This window comes from Ischnura elegans, chromosome 2 (assembly GCF_921293095.1).
Source record: "Ischnura elegans chromosome 2, ioIscEleg1.1, whole genome shotgun sequence".
Lineage (NCBI taxonomy): Eukaryota > Metazoa > Arthropoda > Insecta > Odonata > Coenagrionidae > Ischnura > Ischnura elegans.
The window spans coordinates 109,704,335-109,729,195 of NC_060247.1; the positions used below are offsets into that span (position 1 = coordinate 109,704,335).

A 24,861-nucleotide genomic window follows, 5' to 3' on the forward strand; every position below is an offset into this window, starting at 1 on the left:
AGGAAGGAAAAAGGAAAGAGGCGCCGCCGTGATAGGAGCCCGACGGCCGCTATAGGATAGGGATAGGGAAGGAAGGGATGGACGGGGATTTAGTGGGCCCTCGCCGCTATGGAAGCGACCAGGGGCCCACGAAATAGCGAAACCCAGCATCAGCCATTAATGTGCCAACGGTTTTGGAGGATTTTCCTACTAAAGAGAAAACCCATCGATCAAATCGTTGAATACCAAATATTTCAGCTACATTTCTTTTCATTATCAAGAAAATGACCTTATATCGTGTCCTTGAATAAGACTTTTTTTGGGTAGGAAACCCGCAACCCGCCGCGTCACTTTACGCTACCAATGCTTACGTTGAATGAGATAGAAATGTTTTTCTGGCAAAAACGTGGCGATCATGCCTGAAAGTGTCAAGAGTAGTCACCAAGATGGGAACCCGGAGGCAGAAAACATTAACCGAATTGGAAAAAAATGGGGAATTCCACTGAAAATGGATGATTATGCGATTAAAAAATATCCATGGCGCTGAAAATTACATTGAAAGCAGTTCTTCTCTAACCTGCGTAATATTCGTAAAATTTCAATTTGAAAATTGTATATTAATCTTGCGCTCATAACGACCCATCGCCATGTTGGCTGAGCATGACGTCAGAGTCCAGTAAACAATAGGTTTACGTGGTGCCTGTAGATTTTTTGTCCCAGTTTAAAAAAAAAACCTATGTATCTGACTATACAAATAATTTTTTATATGTTAATTCCATCATCAGTCATGTGAAATATTTATCCTGAATAGTTTAAAGAATGTATGCTTACTGTATGATCCATCACAATCTTGACAAATAGCGTTTATTACTTTTTCATCCTCCTCATCCACGGCGATTTCCACAGAGTAAGATTATTGTTCTCAATTAATGCTCTGGTGTCACCTTAGCCCCAACATTGCAAACGCTCAAATTTATTAACACTTGAACCTAACAATTTCGGAAGCACCGTACGTCTCTCTTCCAGACCTTATGAATGCTAAGTAAATCGGCGTAAAATATGATCCGTTGTATTTCTCCAAAACGTTAACTTCACCTATTCCAATATTTCACCAAGTAAGTACACATTAAAAGCAATGAGCAAATGACAGTAGTTGAATGAGAGACAAACCAAGCTTTAGATTACTATCGAACGAGATTATTGATTTAATTTTTGTTACATTTCAATTTTGCGGCTTCTCAACTCCGCGCCGATAAATCTTTATTACTGGAGAAGAAATAAGCGACCATGAATTAATATAACTTCAGAATGTTCCCAGAATGCGTCTTTACGAAGTTGGGGTCAACCATTGCGCAATATAAGTACCGTAAAAACTTTTTAACTATTCACACACCCTTAACGTTATGGATCATTATCATCGTAGATAATTGTTATCGTCGTTACTGTTTTGTTATTGCCATGGAGCGAGTCTGCTTACTCGCATTCTGACATCACATGGTGTTTTTGTAGCGCGAAAGAATTTAGTAATTTTTGCGAACTTTGAAGCTCTCTAGAAACGAGAATATTGAGAATTATGAAGTCATATTTAGCATACGTTAATAACTTTAACTGACTTATCTAAACTTGTAAAAAAATTACCTTTTTAATTTTATGAGAGCACCCCATTCATATTTGTTATTCCCATGCGGGTACCAAACTTTTGCCGGGTATAACGAGACGCTCCCAAAAAAAGTGGCAAAACAAGGCACTCTAGTAAGTATCAGGGGTGTACAGTAGGGCGGATCGCAAAAATCGATTTTTTTCAAATCCATCTGGCCCAATGAAAAAAAGTTGTGGGTCCGATCAAAAATAAGGCCTGAAAATTTTGAGACCTCTAGGTGAACCCCTGACCCTCGCTCAAATGTAATTTAGGGGGGGAGGGTCAAAATTCGAAAAATACAATATTTTATGGTCATTCCCTATAGATTTTGCCGAGTTACTGCACTTATAGGGCAAACATTTCGTGCATTTTGACGTATCTACCACCGTTTAGCCACAAAATGCCTAATTTGAGTCCGCGTCCGCGAAGAAAATATTCCAACGCCCACGCAGCGTCGCGGATACCAGTGCCGCAGGCCGATCCCTTCCCCTCCACGCTCGCTTCTCCCCCTCCCACGCCTCTAATACAGCAAAATTCATCCCGCGCATGCTGCTAGGAGGTCGTTTATCTTTGATAATATAAATCAGAAGATGGTAGAAGGTAAAAAGCGATGCGTAGTGAGACCACTTGTCCCTTATTTGGCGCCTCGTCGGCGTTAAACAAATCGATATTACCAACTTTTAGACATGTGATGAAATAATTTTAGACCTGCGCACGCAGGAAAGGAGACTACGGTCTTGAAGACGCCTCTCGAGTGGCTATGAAGGTCTGCTCTTCATGCGTTTTTAAAAATTAGTGTGTGTTCTACTAATTTTTATTCTATATTTCGTGCTAACTCAGTTCATTCAGTTACAGCAGTAAGTAATGTTTTTATTTTTGAAGTTATTCTTCTTTTTTGTTGTATGAATTAATACTAGACATTATTTTTGGAAAGGGCATTCGTAAAATGTTTTATTCGCATAAAAGTTAGACTGTTTTATGCAGTTTTACTCCTGTTTGTAAACACTGAATTGTCTATGTCTTCTCTGCGTAAAAATTAAAGCACAAACTTATCCGTTTATTCTTTTTTCCGAATGTTACCTCATGCGAGTCGCTATGCCTTATCATAAAACTCGTGGAGGAGGGGGGGCTCAAGTGAGGAGAGGGGCGCTCAATGGAGAAGTGCTTATATCGTGACTTTGAGTAAATCCGTCCCTTGGGGTGTAAGGGGGCTGAAACAGGAGTAAAATAAGGCTAAGGTATGATGGAAGGGCGGAAGGTTAGGGGACCAAAGGCATGAGGTAAAGCTAACCGACATCTTTCTACTCATTCCATTTTGCTATTGATTTCCTTACCCGCCATACTAAAGTGCTGTGTACATAATTATGCCAGCGTGTGTTGATATTCGTTCCACGGTTGACAATAAGAACAAAGTTTATTCTTTCGGCAAAAATATTCAATATTTCTCCGTAGGCTTCAAGAGACCGATTATACTGTAAACCAAATAAATAATGAATGGGATGAACTGGGCTGGAACTAAACCTGAGTCAAACACATTAAAAATTCTTCGGAATAGTCTCACTGGTAACCTAAGTAATTTAAATACATTGATAGTTCCTACTATTTGTTAAGTAATAGTTTTGGTGAAAAAATGCATCATCAACATGTGATATTGTCAGTGAAACCAGACATGATACATATTTTTTCACTCATTTATTCAATATCAATTGCTTTAAATTTTTTTATATTCTCCTCTGAACATCTCGAGATCTGGGAAACAAATGTTAAATATTATGGCACCATCTTGAATTGTCAATGAAGCGCCAGTGTACCTTGGTGAGACTATTCTAAGTACATGAAAATGAGAAGGAGACTTCATTGCTTTCCACAGATTTATTTCGTCCGTACGACATGTTTCGACCATAGAGGTCATTATCAAGTACAAAAATTTCGAATTTTAAGCAAACACATATACTCTTTGAAGGGGTTGAGGGAAAGAGTGGAAGGGGTGGGTGTCTTCCACTCTTTCCCAATTCTACGGTCTACGGTCAGCCCACCTAGTTCAACCAAAGAGTCGTGAGGACAGTTCTCCGTGCCCACTGCATGAAATTGTTCGGAAAAAAAGTGAATATACAATGCGAAAAATGGACTGCTTTAAATACTTGCGGAACAATTTGACAGTCCCTACTCCATCCTTCGAGACGTTGTGACGACACATGTCACTCTGCTTACTCACTGCTTCGTCGTCATTTCCGGTATTTGACGATTTCCCTGCGATCACTTGATCGACTTGATCACTTGCTTTCACGAATAGATCCACTACTACATCTAGCGAGTCCTTGGTACAGTTGCTTTCTCTCGTCATTTCCGTCGTATCCCAAACGCCCGTGACACACCCGTAAGCTCATGTGATAAGATATTTTGCGCGCATCAGGAGACGCACGATTTGCTCCAGATATTCTTCTGGACAACCCTTGCAATGTCCCTTTTTCAATTTCTCGTCAGCTATTTCCGTCGGCCCATCTTCTTGTATCTTCCTGGCTAATTTCCCGAACAGATCGATCGAATTTAAGTGGTATCGGGCCACAGTGTCTAGCGCATTGGGAGAACATTTTTGAGCCTCGTTGTTTTCGAAGGGGTTGAGGGAAAGAGTGGAAGGGGTGGGTGTCTTCCACTCTTTCCCACCCCTTCCACTCTTTCCCTCAACCCCTTCAAAGAGTATACCTATATGTTTGCTTAAAATTCGAAATTTTTGTACTTGATAATGACCTCTATGGTCGAAACATGTCGTACGGACGAAATAAATCTGTGGAAAGCAACGAAGTCTCCTTTTCGTTTTCGTGTATTAATATCCACAAAGTTGAGCCGGAAACCATTGAATGTACTATGCTAAGTCTTTCGCCACGGATATTACTTGGCATATGTAGAGCATTGGATCTTCTACGCCAAGAGCACCGGTAATTTCGCTTATTTCGATCAACCACTTCAAACGTGGAGGGATGTTCAGCATTTTAACAAGCATCACCATTTGTTTATCAGACTTCAACTGGTCATTAAGTTCTTCCAAATATTTGCCGTATATTTTCAGGCCGTAAATTGCGTGCCCCATTACTGTGTCCAGCGGAAGAGATTGCACACTTCCCAAAGACGAATGATTGCTTCCGTTGCAGTACAAATCAAGGATCACATCACGTGCCTCCGCCATGAAGCTCAGGAAATCAGTCATAGAGACGTCCGAACATCTATCCCCATCACTCGTGATCAAATGGCTGAGATGATCTTGGTTTTGCAGTTTATTTTCCAGCACAGAAACTGGTAGGGCTTCTATTGTTTTCGAAATGTTACGGACACGGCATATTCCGTTGAGAAAATTTGGAATCAGTTCTATAATTGTTAGGAACGGGAACGGCTCCTGTAAATACACTGATTTATTCACTCGCATTAGCGCTTTGTCACAGACATTCACGAGGTCTACGGTCAGCCCACCTAGTTCAACCAAAGAGTCGTGAGGACAGTTCTCCGTGCCCACTGCATGAAATTGTTCGGAAAAAAAGTGAATATACAATGCGAAAAATGGACTGCTTTAAATACTTGCGGAACAATTTGACAGTCCCTACTCCATCCTTCGAGACGTTGTGACGACACATGTCACTCTGCTTACTCACTGCTTCGTCGTCATTTCCGGTATTTGACGATTTCCCTGCGATCACTTGATCGACTTGATCACTTGCTTTCACGAATAGATCCACTACTACATCTAGCGAGTCCTTGGTACAGTTGCTTTCTCTCGTCATTTCCGTCGTATCCCAAACGCCCGTGACACACCCGTAAGCTCTTGTGATAAGATATTTTGCGCGCATCAGGAGACGCACGATTTGCTCCAGATATTCTTCTGGACAACCCTTGCAATGTCCCTTTTTCAATTTCTCGTCAGCTATTTCCGTCGGCCCATCTTCTTGTATCTTCCTGGCTAATTTCCCGAACAGATCGATCGAATTTAAGTGGTATCGGGCCACAGTGTCTAGCGCATTGGGAGAACATTTTTGAGCCTCGTTGTTTTCGACGCCGGAGGTTTCCGGCTCGTTTTCGGCCCTTTTAAGAGCATCAGACCACAAATCTCTAGCATGAATGATGTTCTTTAGGACGCAATCTAGCGTTTCATTGCCGTCCTCCGTACCCGACTTTTTGGTGTCCATATCCAGGAGTCGTTCCATCGAGCTCAGGGTCGAATCTAAAGCGTTCCATATACTGCTCGCGAAATCGTCCATGTTGTCATCAGCGTGGGGGCAATTATCGCCTTGTTCGTCAGTGGACGGTTGAGATCGAGTCAAAATTCGCTCTATCGAAGTGAAAAATTAGATGCTGGTATTGTGATGTTGTTGGACTATCGTGTTCAGTATTTCATCGGAGCAGTTCGCCTTTTCACTCGTTGGATCTGGCTCTCTAAGTGTTGATCTTCGGCCAAGACTAAGGATATCCCGACGAGGACGCAGATGGTCAGGGTTGAGCACAGAATTGCTTTCATCTTCAGTTAGGGATCTTCTCTTCTGGATCGAATGATCTCGGTGATCTACTTAACCCCTTGCGTGGGAAGTTTTCTGTGGGCTCAGCTGGATCTGATCAACTCAATGGCTCAACTCCAAAACATATAATCGCTGTAATCTGCTACTGCCACGCATGTAACCTGTTGGCGTAAGAAGGTAGGAACCATTAAATTCACATTTGGGGATATTTTCAGGTGATTTATTTTTATACTGCCATAGTTTTAAAAGACTTTGATTAGATCCTGGTAGAGCCATAGTTAAATACTTTGATGAGAGAGCTATGCTCGATCAAACCGCGGGGGATAGGGGAGCGGAAAATCCGTGGCTGAGGACTTGAAACACGTGTCATAATAAAAGAATTTCATTTTAAGACTTAAATAAAACTGTCTTTAATCTTCAACGCGTTTCATCCCTGTTGTATCGGGGGTTAGATGGAAGATGGGACTTTCTAGTCCCAACATCGCCCAATAAAGACGTTTTATTATTATTATTATCATCGAATTCAACTCGACTTATCCGACACTGTTGCATAGAGCGTGAAAGCGTCTACACATAGCTAGCGGTCCCATTATGCATAAGTTTCTTGATTTCTGAACTCGGTACTGTTTTGCGGAACGGATTTAGAATTCAAATGGTTGCAAATCTATAACTGGATACGGATTGAATACCAAGGCGAGCTGATAGATTTGTTAAAAATTGCTACGATAAACAAATTAATGCTAGCGAATTTGTAAGAGATGTGAATGGGAAAGTCTAAACGATCAAAGGGAAAATTTTTTATTACATATTTTTCATAATTGCAAGTTTAATTATTCTTGCCTTATGTTTAAGATGCATTGAGAGAGCCTAATTGTAACGGTGGAAACTATTGCATGGATAAAGTTAGGGAAATAGACTACAAAATCGATAGATTTGAGATTCTGTTTTTTCCGCGTAAAATAAGAGACCGCAATACCTACAATAATTTAGCTGTAAGATAGCTTGACACGGAGTGTGTAAAATAGGCTCTGCATGCATAGTAAATTACTTACTTTAATTGTCAACACTAGGTATCTGCATGCATTTCTTGGTTTATTATAACTCATGCATGAATCACTCACTTAGCTAACTTCTCGTTTTCTATCATTAAATATTAGTTTTATTTGCATGGCAGCATGTTTGTATCTTTATCACTCTCCTAGTTTATTAGGACTTAAGGTCTGGCTACGCGTATCGTTGTCCTGACTGGTTGATCTGTTTCTGACAAAAGAGTGCGTTCCTGCACCTCGATTATGTAAATCTGACAGCAACGACGGCCAGTGGCGCAGCGAGGGGGGGTTTTGGGGGATAAACCCCCCCCCCCCAGAGCTGAGAGAAACTTTTAAGCTAAATCTATTTTACTTAATTGGATCAATATTGCTTACAGAATAGTGTGAGCATTAACAAAATATCCCGCAGAAGGCCGTAAAACTCAACATTTTGAACCATTTATCTTAAATTTTTTTCTGGCGGAGGGCCTCCGCACCTCCCGATTACCTTGGCGGGTATACCACACCCCCAGGCACCCCAGTATTAGTTGCGCCTGAAACCCCTCTAGCCTTAATTTATAGCTGCGCCCCTGACGACGGCGATAGGTGAATATCACGTTCTCCTATCACTTTCTGCTGCATCGAGCGATCATTTAAGCCACCGTCTTCGCGCATATCACGTCCGTGATGTGACGTCACACGCCAAGATTCGAATCGCCTTTCACGGTAACGGAATCCTGCGACACATCTCTGTCCGAGAATGCGTTGTCTGCGGTGTATTTGAAACAACAATGACAAACAACGATAACGTAAAGTGGAGGCTGTTCAAGGATAAGTACTTCTCAATTGGTAATATTATGATCAATTATTATGGTAAAGTTATGGCGTTAATTGAAGTGTGTTTAACGGTGTTGATGTATCGGAGAATGTTCTTGGCAAATGTTGATGATAAAACTTCGATGTAAAGTAATTGACGTTTAAATAACGGATGTACTTCAATTTTTAATTGGAATCTCTGATTTGGTTTGATTTGGTTTGCACGGTTTGTAATAAACCTTAGGATATTATTAACCCTAGAACGGTAACGCGGGGTGAAAAAACACCCCAGACTGGTTTAAAACTCGCGGTAAAAAGAAATGCCTTACGTTTACGACCCCGGACCGTAACCATAATTCAGTTTCAAGGTCTGAGAGTGGAGGAAGCACACTCGCAGCGTCAGTAGCGCGTGGAGGCTTGAGCAGTGAATGTATGAAGTACGTCTGGGGTGTTTTTTCACCCCACGATACCGTTTGCGTATAGTTTTCGTCATTTTAAAGTTTTTTTTTTAATTTTCATGTTGCTTGCACTTTTTAGGTAAGTAATGGGTGTATATTGACCCCCTATTTATATATTTACATATATATTGTCGCGCGTGTATAAGATAGCATCCCTTTTGTTTTTGTTGTGTAAAGATTCGAAAAATGGCTAGGAAGTACAACTTGAGATCTACGATCTGTGCGGCAAAAACGATTTTTCAAGTTTGCGCATTTCTCAAAATAAATGCCTTTTATGGAGAATTGACCAAAACCTTTATAATGCCCTTAAAAAATAGTATCTCCTCTTCAGAACCTCGTTGGAATTACTCAATTTAGTCAAAAATTTACTAAGATATCGTAATTTAAACGAAAAATGTTATTTTTTTCTAGTTTTTCACGTTTTTTGCCGTTATTGATCGATTGTTCCGGACCCTTCAGCTTTTTAGGAAAACTAGTGAGCTCTCTTGATTTTTGATGAAAAGACAAAAAAATGAGCCATCCTGAAATCTTTAAAGCTACACTGGGCCCGAGATACGGGCCCTTGAAAATTGGGGTGTTTTTTCACCCCGCGATACCAGAATAGGTAAAGAAAAATAGCGTTACCGTTCTAGGGTTAACGTCTTAAATATTACTATGTATGCACATGTGATAAAGATATCACATGTACATCAGAGAAATAACAAGATATTATAGTGACTCTACATAACTAACAATTATCATAACTTTTAAATTAATTAAATTAACTGTTTCGTATGACTTAACTTTTCTAGTATTTTATCTAAAAAAGTAAATACCTGAAATATAAACTGTAGTGTTTCGGATGAATAAAGTGCCACCATTATTCCTGAAAGATGCCATTTCTTTGTAACTTACCTCCAAGAGCTATGAACATAATTACATCATATACCCGTATATGTAATTGTATATACCCTTCGCATTTTAATTAAGTCTAGCCTACTATTATCTAGTGAACTTGTTAACTTTTTGCCCTTACAAGATTGATTCGCAGTTTTTAAAAGCCACCCGAATCTTCCCGCTATGGTCGAGTCTTCATATGTTATAATTAGAGATACGTGGAAATCGCACTTTCATTTTTATTTTATCGCCCTTTCAATAACAGTTTATAGCGTCTATTTTTTTATTTTCATAATGAGGTAGATGACGATAAAATATAGTGAAACAGTTATATGACAAAATACAGAATATTTTAAATAATTATGTTGTAGAAGATATAAGACATGTAGTGGTGTAGGTATAGCTTGCCCGCGCCCACTTGCAGCTCGCGACCACGTAGAGTCCCAGCCAACTAGCAGCTGGCCAGTCGCTCACATGCTTTCAGCGGTGAGTGTCGGCGGAGCATTTAAACTGCGCTCGGCACAAAATGTACGAATTTTACCGTCGAAAAGGCAAATTTGCGTAAAAATATCAAAAAGCCTAGTCATCCCATCTATGTCGCATTTATTTGCACACATCGCATCTATATCGCATTTGCGATTTTCACGCATCTCTAGTTATAATTCGTGATTATAACATATGGAAAACGAAATTATGCACTCGTCGGTAATTACATTAGGGTTTCTTCTTCCAAGTCCTTGGGTTCGTTTGCAGTAGTCTTCCATCGTTGTCTGTCTTCCGCCAGCCTTTTCAGCTCCAGGTAATTGTTTCAGCCTTTGTCTTTTATTACTTGGGTAGTGTAATTCAACCTCGGTCTTACTCTGCTGTTCTTTCCTTCCCCGGTGCCTTCCAAAATTGTCTTTACCAATCCATCATGTCTCAGTAAATGACCAACCCACTTATGTCTTCTTGCAGTTAAAATATTCCACGGGTCTGCTTTCACTCCCAGTCTGTCCAGTATATCCTCAGTCCTAACCCGGTCTACCCATGAAACTTTTTACATCCTAAGGTGGCACCATTGCTCAAAAGCATCAATTATTTTTTTCTCTGCTGCTCCTATTGTCCAAGTTTCACTACCATAAAGCAAATACAAAAGTTTTGAGTATATTCATCTTTATCTTGATACTCATGTTTTTTGAAATGTATATCTTTCTCTTCTTGTTGAAAGCTATTTTTGCCTGTTGCATTCTACTGCTAATTTACCTTTTGATTCTGGCATCCGTGGTGATCTTGTTTCCTGAATACGTGAATTCTTCTGCATTATTCAGCAGTGTATTACCCAAGGTTATATGTGCTGGTATTCCTGTTTTGCTTACAATGAGTGTCTTGGTTTTTGTCCTACTAAACTTTATAGATTGTATCTAGCCATCGTGACTTCCATCTCCCTACGCACTTCCTGTAGTTGGTCTTCACTTTCTGCCAAGTCTGCTAAGTCGTCCGCAAAACATAGCTTATATATTCTCTTATTTATTACATTAGGGTAAATAGGGGTAAATTACGAGCAATTCGTGATATTGTTTGAGGTATTATCTCCGCAAAGTGTGTACTGGAATGATTTTAATCGCATAAAACGTAACGTAATGGTTATCGTATAATTAATCGTTGAAAAAAATTGTTGGTTCAAACTTTAAAACGAAACGGACGCGTATTCTTTTATGTGAAATACTCTTCAACTGTTTCACAACGTATTTCTGAATGAAAATGGCCATGGACTAAGGTAATTAAATGTTCTGTCGATGAAAATTGACATACCCGATGCCACGGCCGACGTAATAGACACCTTTCACCATCGGGGCCGGATTTACGGTTTGGCTAAATAGGGACGTGTCTAGGGGCGTCGCAGTCCAAGGGGCGCCTTCAAGGGCGACATTTCATTCAGTATTAGAAGTGCGTAATGTTTTTATTTTCGAAGTTACTATTCTTTTTTGTTTTATAAATTAAGGTTACACATTATTTTTGGAAATGATATTCATAAAGTGTTTTAGTTACATAAAATTTAAACTGTTTTGTGTAGTTTTACTCCAAGCTGTTTTTCTTTAACTTAATTGTCTATGTTTCCCCTGCGTAAAAATTTAAGCATAAATTTATGCTGTCTGCCATACATCTGTTTATTCCTTTTTTCCGAACCTTACTTCACGCGAGTGGCTATGCCTCATCATAACAATCGGGGAGTAGTTGGGGGCTCAAGTGACGAGGGGCGCTCAATGGAGAGGTGCCTATTGCGTAACTTTGGGTAAATCCGGCCCTGATCACTATCTATTATCAAAGTGCTATCACGGATACATAATGGCTGTGATCACCCTTCGTCGTTAGTATCACGTTGCTCCTAGCAACTACGTCGCTCTCACCCTTCTCATAGTTACATATTCGAGGTGCTGATCAAGGCAAGGATGAGTGCTGCTTGTCTTGTGTGTGATCACCCCGTGCCATAAACCCTGGCGGTGGCTTGCACGATCGACGTAGATGACGATGAATTACTGGTAAACATGCACTTTCGGAGATCATCGAATGAAAAGAAATGCATCGAAAAAAATGTTTAATACACAATTATATATTCACCACAATAGTTATGGCTTGGCGATTGATAATATCTCAAAAATTTTCTGTTAACAACAGTGTTTACCCCAAGAAAAAATAGTTTGAAAATAACAAAGCAGTCGCATCAGGAGCTGATTTCATTTATTCGACAAAGCGTTCACTTATCCCGATAAACGTGATCAAAATCGTGATTCTTCAAGAGACGATCATGGGAGTACGTGGATATTCTGCCCTGCGCGTCGCGTCGTGGCCAAGGACGTTGGAATATACCTGAGGGGTTCGAGGTGCCTCGAATGCGCCCGTCGCACCAGGGGCGCAGCTAGGAATTAAGGCTGGTGGGAAATTTAGGTGCAACTACTACCGGAGTGTGTGGGGGTATGGAATACCCACCAGGATAAGCGGTAGGTGCGACAATAAATTGCGGAAATTGAAGATAAGCGGTTCAAAATGGTGAGCTTTACGGCTTTCTGAAGGATATTTAATTAATGCTTACACTATTCTATTAGTAATAACAATCCAATTAAGTAAAATGGTTTAACTTAAAAATTTCTCTGAGCTCTGGGGGGGGGGGGTGTTTAACCCCAAAACCCCCACTCCTCGCTGCGCCACTGGAGGGGACACTGTAAAATAAAATTTACAAGTGTAATCTTGTCATTTTCCTGCACTTTAACGGGTATTAAATTTTATTATAGCCAAGGGAAATCTAACAATCACGGTATAAAAGTATATTTTCCACGATATCCCCACCAGTGACGTAGCAAGCAGGACACAGAGTTCATACATTGAAAAAAGTATCGCAAATGTTGGGAAAACACCGATGACAATCACCAGATGAATATTAGTGATATGGTAGTATTTTTAACCCAATAGGGTGGTTTCCTATTATTTTTTTACTGTCTAAATTGAAAGTTATTATATATTTACTGTCTAAATTGAAAACTCCTGGAGTACGCATTTCACGCTTTCGGATTTTTAAATAACGTTATCCATTTTTCGCAATTAAATGAAAAGGGAAAATTTTCAAGCGCGCGAAAACGCGATGGCTAAGTATGAGTATTGGGAAAAGCCCGTGTGACGTTATTCTGGTTCCCGCTGCCGCCGTGTGAGGTGAACTTGGGGCGAAGGTATGTGCTTCGCTGCGATGCAGACTGCTAGCAGGTGGCAGAGTCCCCTGTCAGCATGTAGCGCTTGGCTTTAATAAGGATTATTAATACCTTATCAAACGATGGAAACTTTCCGACCAAAAGCAGTTTTAATAGGTGATTATTAAGACATGTTTCCCTGAGCTCTGTTCCTCATGCATGCATTGGTAATCTCACACGATGTATAACTCCTATCCACTCTTATAGAAACTAGGTACCTGTGACGTCACGTGGAGTGGCATCGCATCGACGCCAATCTGGCTGTTTTCGAATTATGCGGTTAAAATTGACCATTGCCATTCGTCTAAACTGGGATTTGTAAAACCAAATAGCTTGTATATTATGAATACACTAATGTTGGGTAACGAATCGCAATCAATGCCTTTCGTTTTCTTTGATGAAGGAAACTACCCTATTTAGCACATTTGCAAAACAAAACTTAGCCACCTCAAAATATCAGTCAGAGTCGAAGTCCAAAAATTGTCAAACCAAGATGGCGGAAGTCTGAAAACATTAAAAATTCGGTAACAGCGCCTCCAGATATTCCAACTTACTTGGATTTGGTCTAACAGTGGTGCAAGGCGGAGGGGTTTTGAGGGATAACCCTCCCCCAGAGCTCAGAGAAATTTTTGAATTTAATCCATTTTACTTAATTGGATTGCCATTACTAATAGAATAGTGTAAGGATTAATTAAATATCCCTCAGAAAGCCGTAAAATTCACAATTTTGAACCATTCACCTTAAAATTCCGCAATTTATTAATCTCGCCGGTTATCCTTGTGGAATCTACTAATCATACAGCTTATCCTGGTGGGTATTTCATACCCCCACTCACCCTGGTATTAGTTGCACCTAACCCCCCCCCCCCCAGCCTTAATCCCTAGCTGCGCCTCTGTGGCCTATAACAGTGTTAATAAATATATTAGTAAAACACTTAACTGCCAGGTTCTTGGGCCTCCTTTTTTGGAATCCCCTTGAGTAATACTCTGCGGTGACATTTCATCTGGTGACCATGTGGTAGGGAAACAGTCGGAGGGCTGAAAGTTTACAGGTCACGCCATGGGAACTGCAGATCCTGGATAGCGTTGTGGTTTACGCAGTGGCTCGGAAAGGCAACTATCTGAGAGTCGAATCCCGATGCAAGGGAATTTTTTCTCATGGCATTTACAGTAAATTCACCGCCGTTCACGCCGCAGGTTTGAAATAAACCAAATTCACGCCAGTCGAAGAAATGTCGGCTGTAGGTACATGCCATATTTTATAGACGGCGAAAACCATAATATTAAAAATATATCATCAGGGTGACAGACACAGCAAATAACTCTTTGTTAATGCGATAGGAAGTAATTTAAAAATGGTGTAAACGTTACTAATTCCTCTATGCGCTGCTATTCAGTTGATGGATTGAATTTTAACTACGAAGGTCGTTCAATAAGTACCTTGAATTTACGGGAGATTGCTCTCTTGGAATAAAAAAATAAATTTTCCCAGGAAGCGACACTCTTGATTAGTTAGCTGTTAGAGTTTCAGCTGTATGAATCCCATAGTTTCATTGTTGTTGCCGATTCCAGTGAACAACTTTCATTTGTTTATAAAAATACATTGCAGTGAGTTTCGTGCGGTGATCAAACACTTGTTTTTGAAAGGGTTAATGTCGAAAGAAATCGAAGTACCTTTGATTGAAGTTGACGGAAGATATGCTTCTATGTTTTCAAATATTTAAAAATGGGTATACTAATTTAAACGTGGCCATACACGCAAAAAAAGGAACGTCACTCTAAACGCCCTGTGGAAGTGTCTTCCGCGAAATGATTGGCGCAATCCACGAGACGTTTTTATGTGATTGACAAATCAAATTGTGCGATATACTAAATACCACAGACATTTTGTAAGACACGACCGCTTTAATGTTGCACGAAAAATTGGTTTTGAAAATAATCTTGGCAATATGGCTACCGCGTTTGCTTATAGTAGAGAATAAACCCAATGGTGTTGGGGTTTTGGCGCCTTTCAGTGGCAATCCCGAAGACTTTCTGCGTCGATATATAAGTTCTGATGAAATATGGATTACGCTACATTATAGAGACAAAAGAACTGCTAGAGAACATAAGTTTTGAAGGTAAAAGGCCTCCAAAGCAGGCAAATATGGTGAAATGGGTCGGCCAGGTTATAGCTACGATCTTTTGGGATGCAAGCGGAGAAATTATACATTGATTGTTTTGAAAAGAAAAGAACGATAACAGGAGAGCATCATGCATCATTTTTGGACCGGTTGGTGGGAGAAAACAAAAAAAGCGTCCTCCTTTGAAGCTAAAAAAATTCCTCTTTCAAGAAGACAGTGCATGGGTGCACATCTGTGCTGTGGCGAACACCAAAATGTCGGAAGTAAAGTTCAACCGTTAAAAAAATTAACCGTATTAATTAGATTTCGCCCCAAGTGACTTTTTCTTATTTTATTACCAGAAGAAATGGCTTGGTGGACAAAGTTTAGCGTCTAAAGAGGAGATAGTTGCCAAAAAAATGCCTATTTTGACTAGATTCCGAACTTTTTTACTTTTTTGGACGACTAAAAGTGTTTGAAAAATGCTTTAAAATGTTAAAGAGCTAATTTACGACTATGTTGAAAAATATATTCAAACTGTCCTAAAATAGTTTGTTTTTCTACCTTTTTCTATAGAATAAGTTCTTACATAGGATAAGTTTCTATAGAACAAGTTTATAAAGACTTATTGAACGTCTCTCTTATTATTAGAATTTAGTTTGGCGGAAAATGAGTCAAGACACTCACCTTATTCACGGTAGGATTCTCTGTTGCCTCCATGCCACAACCTTCTTCCTTCGATCTATTCAAAACTGATCACTCTTATATAGAGAGTGGATGGACCGTGGACTCGGTGTTGTTCCTAAGTTAAGAGGAAACTGGGATGCAAACGTCATTAATAGATATTGTTTATCAAGTATGTTGATTTTGCGTGAATCTTAGTCATACCGGACGTTTCACGTGTCAACTCAGGCAAAGTAGTTAGAAACATCTATGACGCGTGCTTCTGTGAGAATATCGAATAACAGTCGGAGTTCGTATTTCAGCATTCAGCGATAACAACAAGAATAACAAAATATCTATGGCTATAGGGTGGTTTCCAATTTTTTTTAATTGCCCAAATCGAAAGATTATTACTCCTGGAGTACGTATTTCACGCTTATGGATTTTTAAATGACGATATCTATTTTTTGCGATTAAATGAAAAGGGAAAATTTTCAAGCGCGTGAAAACGCGACGGCCTAGTATGAATGCTGGGGAAAGCCCGTGTGACGTCATTCTGGTTCCAGCTACCGCCGTGTGAGGCCACCTTGGTTCGATGCTATGAACGCTGATGCGATGCAGGCTGCTAGCAGGTAGCAGAGTACCCTGCTATATGTAGAGCGTTCCAAATTCAGTTGACCGTATGGGTTCTTATGGGGATTCGTTTCCCATGTTAATCTCCATTAGGTCGGGAGCGCGGTGTTGTCAATAGCAGCATAAAAAATTAATATTGCGTTATGCACTGTTTAGAAGTGTATTCTTATGTAAAAAGAGATGCTGCATTCATTGGCGTCAATCATTTTTACGTAAAAGTTATAGCAAGGCTATAAAAAACATTTCCTTCAATTTACGTTGCAAACGTGTATTTTTTTAAATTTTGTCTTCTTCTAGCAATTGCCGCACAACCGTTAAATATATTGAATCGAATCCCCTACAAAAAGTTCTTCATGCCATTTTCTCTGTGAAGGTTTTCACCGATTTTACAATAATTGAGAAAAAATATAGTTATGGTGAAACACACTTTAGGGAACGAAAATTGGAATTTTTGTGAGGTAAAAAGTAGTCGCCTACTAACTTACGTTTATTACGTAGTAGGTCCCTCTATGCTGCGTATCAAATTTGAAGACAACTGCAAAGTTACTTCTAGTGAAAAAAATCATGTACTTACCTTAATTTCGGGCGGAAAAGGAGATTTTTGTCCATCCATACCAGGAAATATGTACTCCTTCGTTACAATGTTTTTATTTCAATATATTGGTACATGAAGGAAAGCAAATTTTGACGACTTGGAAATAAGACGCAAATTTTACCTTGGGCCTTTCGGTCTATTCAAGGACACCAAGACAGGAAATTCTCATAATCTGTGCGAAGGACTACCCCTTCCAGGGCATGAATTTTACAAAAGGGCACTCTGAGTTTTTCCTCAAGTTCCATAAAACCAAGTTTCATTGGGTACCATAAAACATGTGAACGAGGTGCGACCCCAGAGGGGCCAGGGGAAGGATTAGCAAAGGGGTTTGTCGTTGCATTTTTTGGAGTGAACGAGTGTTGTGTGGTATGCTATAAGTTTGAGATTTGTTGAGTGTTTTTATACCAATCTCTGCTGTAATGTGCCCTTAACACAATGTACGAAACGAAGAGGAGGAGAGAAGGTGAGAAGCTCAGAAGCTGCGAAAGTGAGTTGGTAGTCAGCGTTTTCTCGTACTTCGCAAAATCTCTCAGCATCACTGAAATCTGCCGATAAACTTTGAAAAAGCCAACTGGGTGCTCGGAATTTACTGCTCACAAAGTAATAAAGGAAGGTTTCCATGGACTATTTATGACAACTTAAAAAAATTAGTTACCCTTTCAGAAATTACAAAGTAAAATGCTGAAATAGGGACGTCTGCTTTCCGCCATATGAGCAATGTAATTTTAAGCTGAATATTATGATTTTCAAATCTAGTTTTTAGCGCTAAATGGCCTTGACCCCCAATTATTTTTTTACAGAGCGACTGAGGCATCATTTCTCTTCAATGTATGAAATATCAGGGCATGTTTTCGAAAGTCCTTGTAGTAGAGGTTCTACCATAAAAGGACAACATTATATCGTCTTCTTGAGGACATAAGCTTCGGGTACGAACGCAGAATAAAAAGAAGCAGCCTTATCTGCAGGAATGATATTATTCGTTGGCGGCTAATTATTTTAGGCATCTAAAAAATACCGTCGCGAACAGAGGATCATTGTACTAACAGACGAAACCTGGATTTATGTTGGAAAATCAGAGGAAAAAATAGACTTGCCGCGACAAAAAATAGAAACTCCGTTTCTATTTTTTGTCGCGGCATTCAGCTTCGGCATTATACTGCTCGGCATTCAGTCCCCACTTCCCGAGGACGATTTGCAATTGCACATACGGGGATAGAAAAAGGGCTCATAAAAAGAGCATCGCATGTGTTCCATGCGAGAAGAACTCAATGGATGGGCATAACGAAGTTGATGTCGAATGCTACAAGACCTGGTTTGATCACTCACGTCCTGTAAACCTAACCGAAGGTCCTACTGTATTGGTAGATCATAATAGCATTTTTCCATGCATTTTAAGCCGTCCAAAAAGTAGAATTTCGGGATCTTCTTAATATAGGCATTACTTGGGGCTATGTCCTACCCATTAGATGCAAACCTTTGACCACCAAGCTATTTATTGAAGTTTTAAAATGAGAAAAAGTCATTGGAGGTCAAATCTTGTCCATACGGAAAGTTTTGTAACGATTGGAACATAAATACCATCAGTATGTCAAGGAAGTGGACATAGACATTACGCTCAGGGCCCGTATTATTATTTATGGTTAAACCTCACGTTAACTAACGTCGAGATAACGGTAACGTGGAGTTTAACGAGAGGTTGAGTTTTATAAAGCAAATCCTATCGCCGGTTGGCTGATGGGAACTTTGACGAGAGGAAAGCGCAGCTACTGTAATTCTCATACCAACAATTGATTGTGAAAAGTGAAACAAACGAAATTCGAAATTGAAAAACCGAGTGTGGAGTATAGTGAAAGATTTGTTTACGTTTGTTTTGAAGCGATGGTTAGCCTTGAAAACGAAGATGACACCAATATTTTCGCTTTAATCGTTGGCGATCTTATGGTCAATCATCAGTGTGTCGTTAAAATAAAAATACTCGCGTCAATTTGTGAATATTTCGCAGTTACAAGTATTAATTGTATGAGTACTGCGATTCGAGTAAACCATAAATTACACGGAGATAATGAATGACTATTTGTGAATGGATCGAATCAAAGTGGAGTCCCTTTGCAAGAAATAGTGGGAAATCAACCCTGTTTGTGCTTGTTACACGGGAACGAAGATTCTCATTTGTATTGTGAATCCAATTGAAATGGTTTTCTATTGAGTAGACAACCAGAGCGATTTTAGGAATATTTTGAGGCTACAATGTAATCATAATGACGATAAGTTTTAATCCTACTTTTGTGGTAAGATATATCTTCCTTAGCGTTAGTATGGCCCGTACGATAGCTTATCATCATCTCTGCGTTCCTTACGGAATTAGAAACTACTTGCAAGTTGTGAATAATCAAAGCCTTCCCCGTTTTAAAAGTACTCACCATGGCCATAATTTCAATAACAGAATTTATAACCAACAACCGTCTAACAGACAAATTCATCAGTGTTCATTAAAAACGATAATGTGCAGAATGGCTTCTGTCTCACTGAAGATGTCATTATTATGATCAGTTATTTGACAAATAATTCATGATAATTCCTTAGATTATATAAGAAACGGTCTCGGGCGTTGCTTTGTGGAATTTATTCATCATAGAATAAAATAAAATTACTTTGTTTTATTTTATTTTTTCCTATCATTAGATGATATTTGTGTTTTTATAGAAGAATTTTCGGATTTATTAAAATGTTCACAATAAGGAGGTATCTTCAGCCATTTGCCGCTCATGTAACAGACACGAAAAGAATTGAGCCATATAATTGTCAGCTAGCAGCGGATATTTCATAACTTTAAATTATCTCATCTTATTTATGACTATATATATACTGGTGAGAAGCAATATGTTTCGTAAAATTTTAATTAAGGATAGAACTAAGTTTAAATTTCTTCATTAGAGAGACAAAAACCTATTGCATGACACCAATCAGCCCTTACCATTGAAGTGTAAGGTGAAATATATTTTGATACTGGCTGTCAATAGTGAAGCTAATATCATAATAGGGAGGACTGTGAGTCTTAATGGTAATGTCATTGAGAATGAATTCATTGCCATCGTGAAATTTAATTAATGTTTAGAAATCACTGATTATGAACATAAATTCACTGTCTAAAATTAAATTTAGAGAGGAATGAATAAATTTTAAATTACTTATACTTAAACCTACCACAGTTACTACAAGGGCTCATGACCTAGTAAACTTGCCATCAAGTGATTAAATAAATTTTGCAGTTTGCAGCAAACCTATCATACTTGACAAGTAGGCTGCATGTTATAACAATATGCACCTGTAACAAAATATAGCTACTCTTTTTGGCTCATAGCATGGGATGGGAATCTATTCTTTATGTAAAGACTATTTTTGCAAACCTTGTGTTAGAATAAGTGTTAAGTGCTATCGCAACTGGACTTCATATCAAATCAACAGCAAAGGCTTTGATTGTATTAAAGATTTAAAGAAAAGAGATTAGGTGCAAAGATATTAAAGTTGTTGGGTTCAATTTTAACAAAATCTATTGAGAGAGATTAGAGTTACTTTTCATGACAACATTGAAAAGCCACTTACCCGTCTGATATAACCATCGTTGTCTAAAGCAACATTGCCTTTCATGGAATACTAGCCAGAGCAGCAAAATATTGCATAATATGGAAGGAATAGAAATTTAGTCGCATTCAGAAGTGGCGATACAGTTTATTTCTTCACTTAATAGTTATTTTTTTACATTACAGATTTGTTTGCATTGTTTAGCTTGTGTATATGGAATAAGTACATGTATAAAATAACAAAATACTTTTACTTTTATATTGCAGCAAAGGTATTTTAGTTTACGCTTATAAATTTCTTAATTTATGCCGTCTTTCGAGTGATCCCAAATTCCTATTTACACCATTTTGGTGCTCTATTATGTGTGGTCGCATACGATGTCAGGATGCCTGCCGGCGGAGCGGAAGCTTGGCAACACTGTTATCCATAATACACGTACTGTAAAATTAACGTGGAACGCTCAGTAGCAAGGATTATTAATACCCGATCAAACGATGGTAGCTTTCCTATCATAGAAAATTTTAATGGGTGATTATTAAATTATGTGTCCCTGAGCTCTCTGCTACATGCATGCATTGGTAATCTCAGACGATATAAAACTCCTGACTACTCGTGTAGCATCTGGGCCTCTGTGACGTCACGTGGAATGGCATCGCATGGGCGCCAATCTGGCCTTTTTCAAATGCAGTTAAAATTGACCATTGCCATTCGTCTAAACTGGGATTTCTAAACCCAAATAAATTGTATATTATGAATAAAATAATGGTGGGTAACGAATCGCAATCAATGCCTTTCGTTTTCTTTGATGAAGGAAACTATCATATTCTCCGAATATTTTATTTCAAGAAAGGTTGTTAGACTTTGTCTCCGGTTGTAACCGATACTGTTCATGTCTAACCCGAATAAATCAATTAATCAATCAAAAATTCAATGCCCAACAAATGACCAACTATAATCTATTAACTTTATGCTTGCGGGTGAGCTGTCGTGAGAGTCCGGATCAAGGAAGATGTAAATATCTGGAGGGGGCACCACTGATTTCGAGCATGCAGCGAAGTGCGGCCGGAATGGCGGTGCTTGGGTAGAATAAGCCACGCCGACTTTGACCGAAACATTGACAATCTCACAAGGGTCAATGCTTGCTATTTGGTGAAATTTTTGGACATAACTCGTTAATACATTAAAATAAACTATCGAACGCACAATGTAAACTTTTGTTCTTACTTCATTGGTAGACTTCGCGAAGTTATGACTCAAACATCTTTTCCCAGGGAAAAATTATTATCAATCGCCACGGTTACGTTCTTCAACCAGCTCAGCTGATAATAAAATTTTACGAGAATAAACTAGCCGCTTATCTGCACTTATGCTGGTAGTTTATTTTATTATAGCCAACGGAAATTAACTAGTACAATAATAAAGTATGTTTTCAAGGATATCCCCCTCAGTAAAGTGGCTAGCATACACTGAGTTTATACAAAGAAGAAGTATCGCGAATGTTGAGAAAAATTCTATGACAATCACCGGCAACATACTAACAATTATGGTAGCATTTTCCACTTAATTTAGTTCATTTTTAGAAAAAATCTTACCCACCTCAAAATATCAGTCAGAGACTGGGTCCAGAAATTGTCAAACTAGATGGCGTAACTTTGACCACGCCAAAAATTCGGAAATAGTGACTCCAGATATTTACAACCTACTTGGGCCTGAACACAATTAGAGGGCTTCGCTACTGGGGTGGGGGTAATGCCGAGGAAGAGCGAACTTAACGTTGCCAAATGTTCGTAGCCGCCCTAGTTTGTCACTAAAAACGTGTGAGTCATGAATGGCCACAGGAATTTTGGGCCCGGAACCGAGACAACGTACCTACTTAATTGGAAGTTATTGAGGATAATCCTCTCACAGAAGCCCAAGACATTGTCAGCAACCACGCTCAATGAGGTGAGGTGAAAGGCATAGTTAACGATATACAAGGAGAACGCGTGAGGTTTGGCAACGCAGTTCAACGAGCAGATTCACGATGTAAACTAGACGGAGGCCTGAGAGCGGCTGACAGAGGCCACGCCTGCTGTTTTCTGATTGGTAATGGGAAAGTCACGTGTCGAGAAACTTTCCTATCCCTCACCCCCACTTGCTTGCTTTAGCCACACCAGCTCACCCGCAAAGATAAAATGAATAGAGAATAGGGCTTGATGGATAAAATGATTCACTTCAAATGAAGAACTGATAGCCGGAGTTGACAACTATTTGCAGGCCTAGAGAAATCTCATTTTCTAGATGGGATCAAGGCGCTAGAATATCGTTGGAAAAAATGTAGTAATCTACAAGGAGACTATATTGAAAAATAAAATAATTTCAGTGATGTATGAACATTTTTTCTATTACATTTCGAGAACTTTTAAAACCACCCTCGTACTATCCCTTTGATGGAAATTTCCTATTCAACCAGCTCCCCTCCGCATCTTTGCCCTCACCCCAAAATTTCGTTGAAAAAATCGGTCTTCGACCTTCGTTGATGTGTCTTTGCTGTGCGAAGTTATTATTATTAGTGCCCCGTCACTTAAGTCACCACAGCTTGAAATGATTACATCGGGATTTTCATGCAAAACTCACGGATGCAGAGATGACGGTAAACCCACAATATACTGGATTTCTCTCCTCTTATGCCCCGTTCACATTACGATCGTCCGAGCCGTCGTCCTAACGATAGTTGACCGAACTAGCCGTGTGAATGCAAGTTCTGACTATAGTTGACGTAGTTCCCAACGTTGCCACTTTACTATGGTTAGGCGCTGGGAGACCGGAAACGGAAGCGACAAGAGAAGGACGAAAAGCTCGTTAAGCTCTATTATTTTCATGGATTTGTACTAGGAAGGAAGAATATGAGCGGAAGAAAAATTATTCGGTAAATACACGTTGAAAACAGTAACATCTTGTCAATGCAAACCTCAACAGCTTTGCTAATCATCAATTTCCCGTTCACTTTAGATGTCAGCACTAGAGAGCAGCACAGGTTTCAACCATCGTAATGTGAATGCACGATAGTTCCGACGACGGCTCGGACGATCGTAATGTGAACGAGGCATTTGAAAATGGCGAAACAATTGAATTTCTACTCTAGGTTTGCGGGGAATGAATTTAAAAAAATATGAGAAAATAATTTTCACAATGTTGTAGACCCAAAAATTCTTGGATTTTAATTCACTTTAGAATGTGTTTAGCAATAAAAGTTGTGAGCCATTACCGAATGAAACACTAAATTAAAGCTTAAAGCTTACATGTAAGTCTTTTTAATAATTACATTTAAATGATAGTCAAACAACTGCATAGATCTTGTTTCGGAGGTTTTAGTTTCAATTCCTCTATCAATCATATTCAAATTCATCTCTTGTGTGGGAATGCTGAGACTTCCTTCTGCGTGAAATTTTGTAGTTAGGAAACATCGGCATCATAGATGCTAACCAACATGGGAACCAGTGTTTGATTGGCTGTTCATTCACTCTCTGCCTCACCGTAATATTCTTTACACGGCTCTTCATTCTTCAGTGCCTTCTTGGCAGCTGTCAATACTCTTAACTCATCCCCTTGGCATGACGTCATTTCCTTCTCTGTGCATTCGAAAATGCGAAGAATTTGGCTAATGTGTGAAATAAAGAAAAAAGAAATGACTTAGGATCGATAATAATTTCGAAGCTGAAGTGTATTGTGTTAAAAATGAGTTTGTTATTTAGAAAATAGTCGGTATCTTGTTTGAATGATGATGATAATAATAATAGTAATAACCTTGCTTCTTACTTACCAACAAGCACCTTCCACAGTTTTAGGCTCATCACCCTCATTGCAGTTCAAAGCTGTCGGAAAAGTGCTTGGGACTGTGCTGTTATCTTGGCAAAAACTGATGTTGTCCATGAAGCAATTTCCGTTATCGCTGGCGGCCATGGCTGTAAAATTAAATTTTAGTCTCGGACAAAACAATAACTCCCTCTTTAATGATACCTGTATGCGAGTGCATCAGGGTGTAACCTGTTTTGCTTACAAAAAAAAATCTCCGATTCTTAAATTCAAACTATTCAAATACGCCGTTGGGAGTGTGATATCAGTATGCTAAAAAATGTGTCTATTGGTAGAAAACGGGGGAATTGAGCCTTAGACAAATTTGGTATTTTTCAAATCTTACTTCCTTTACATCCTTAAAAGTTTCAGGAAAATTCAGTTTTTTTTTCAATTACGCTCAACATCAAATAGGAGTTTTATCAGGTAATTAAG

The 24,861-nt window shown here is 39.1% G+C and overlaps 1 protein-coding gene across 4 annotated transcripts in view; it reads right to left on the reverse strand.

Annotated features, from left to right (window-relative positions):
* Window positions 1–4,572: 4,572 nt before the first annotated feature.
* LOC124154353 overlaps window positions 4,573–24,861 on the reverse strand; it is a 61,813-nt gene continuing 41,524 nt past the window's right edge. For 2 of the 4 annotated variants that reach the window (XM_046528030.1, XM_046528029.1), the window contains 2 exons: window positions 24,395–24,536; window positions 23,753–24,232 (listed from right to left, as the gene is read on the reverse strand). In XM_046528030.1, coding sequence (XP_046383986.1) covers window positions 24,088–24,232; window positions 24,395–24,536 — 287 coding nt within the window. In that variant the 3' untranslated portion in view covers window positions 23,753–24,087. Of the gene's footprint in view, window positions 6,282–23,752; window positions 24,233–24,394; window positions 24,537–24,861 lie in introns of those variants that run through there. The other 2 variants (XM_046528031.1, XM_046528028.1) reach the window with 1 other exon arrangement.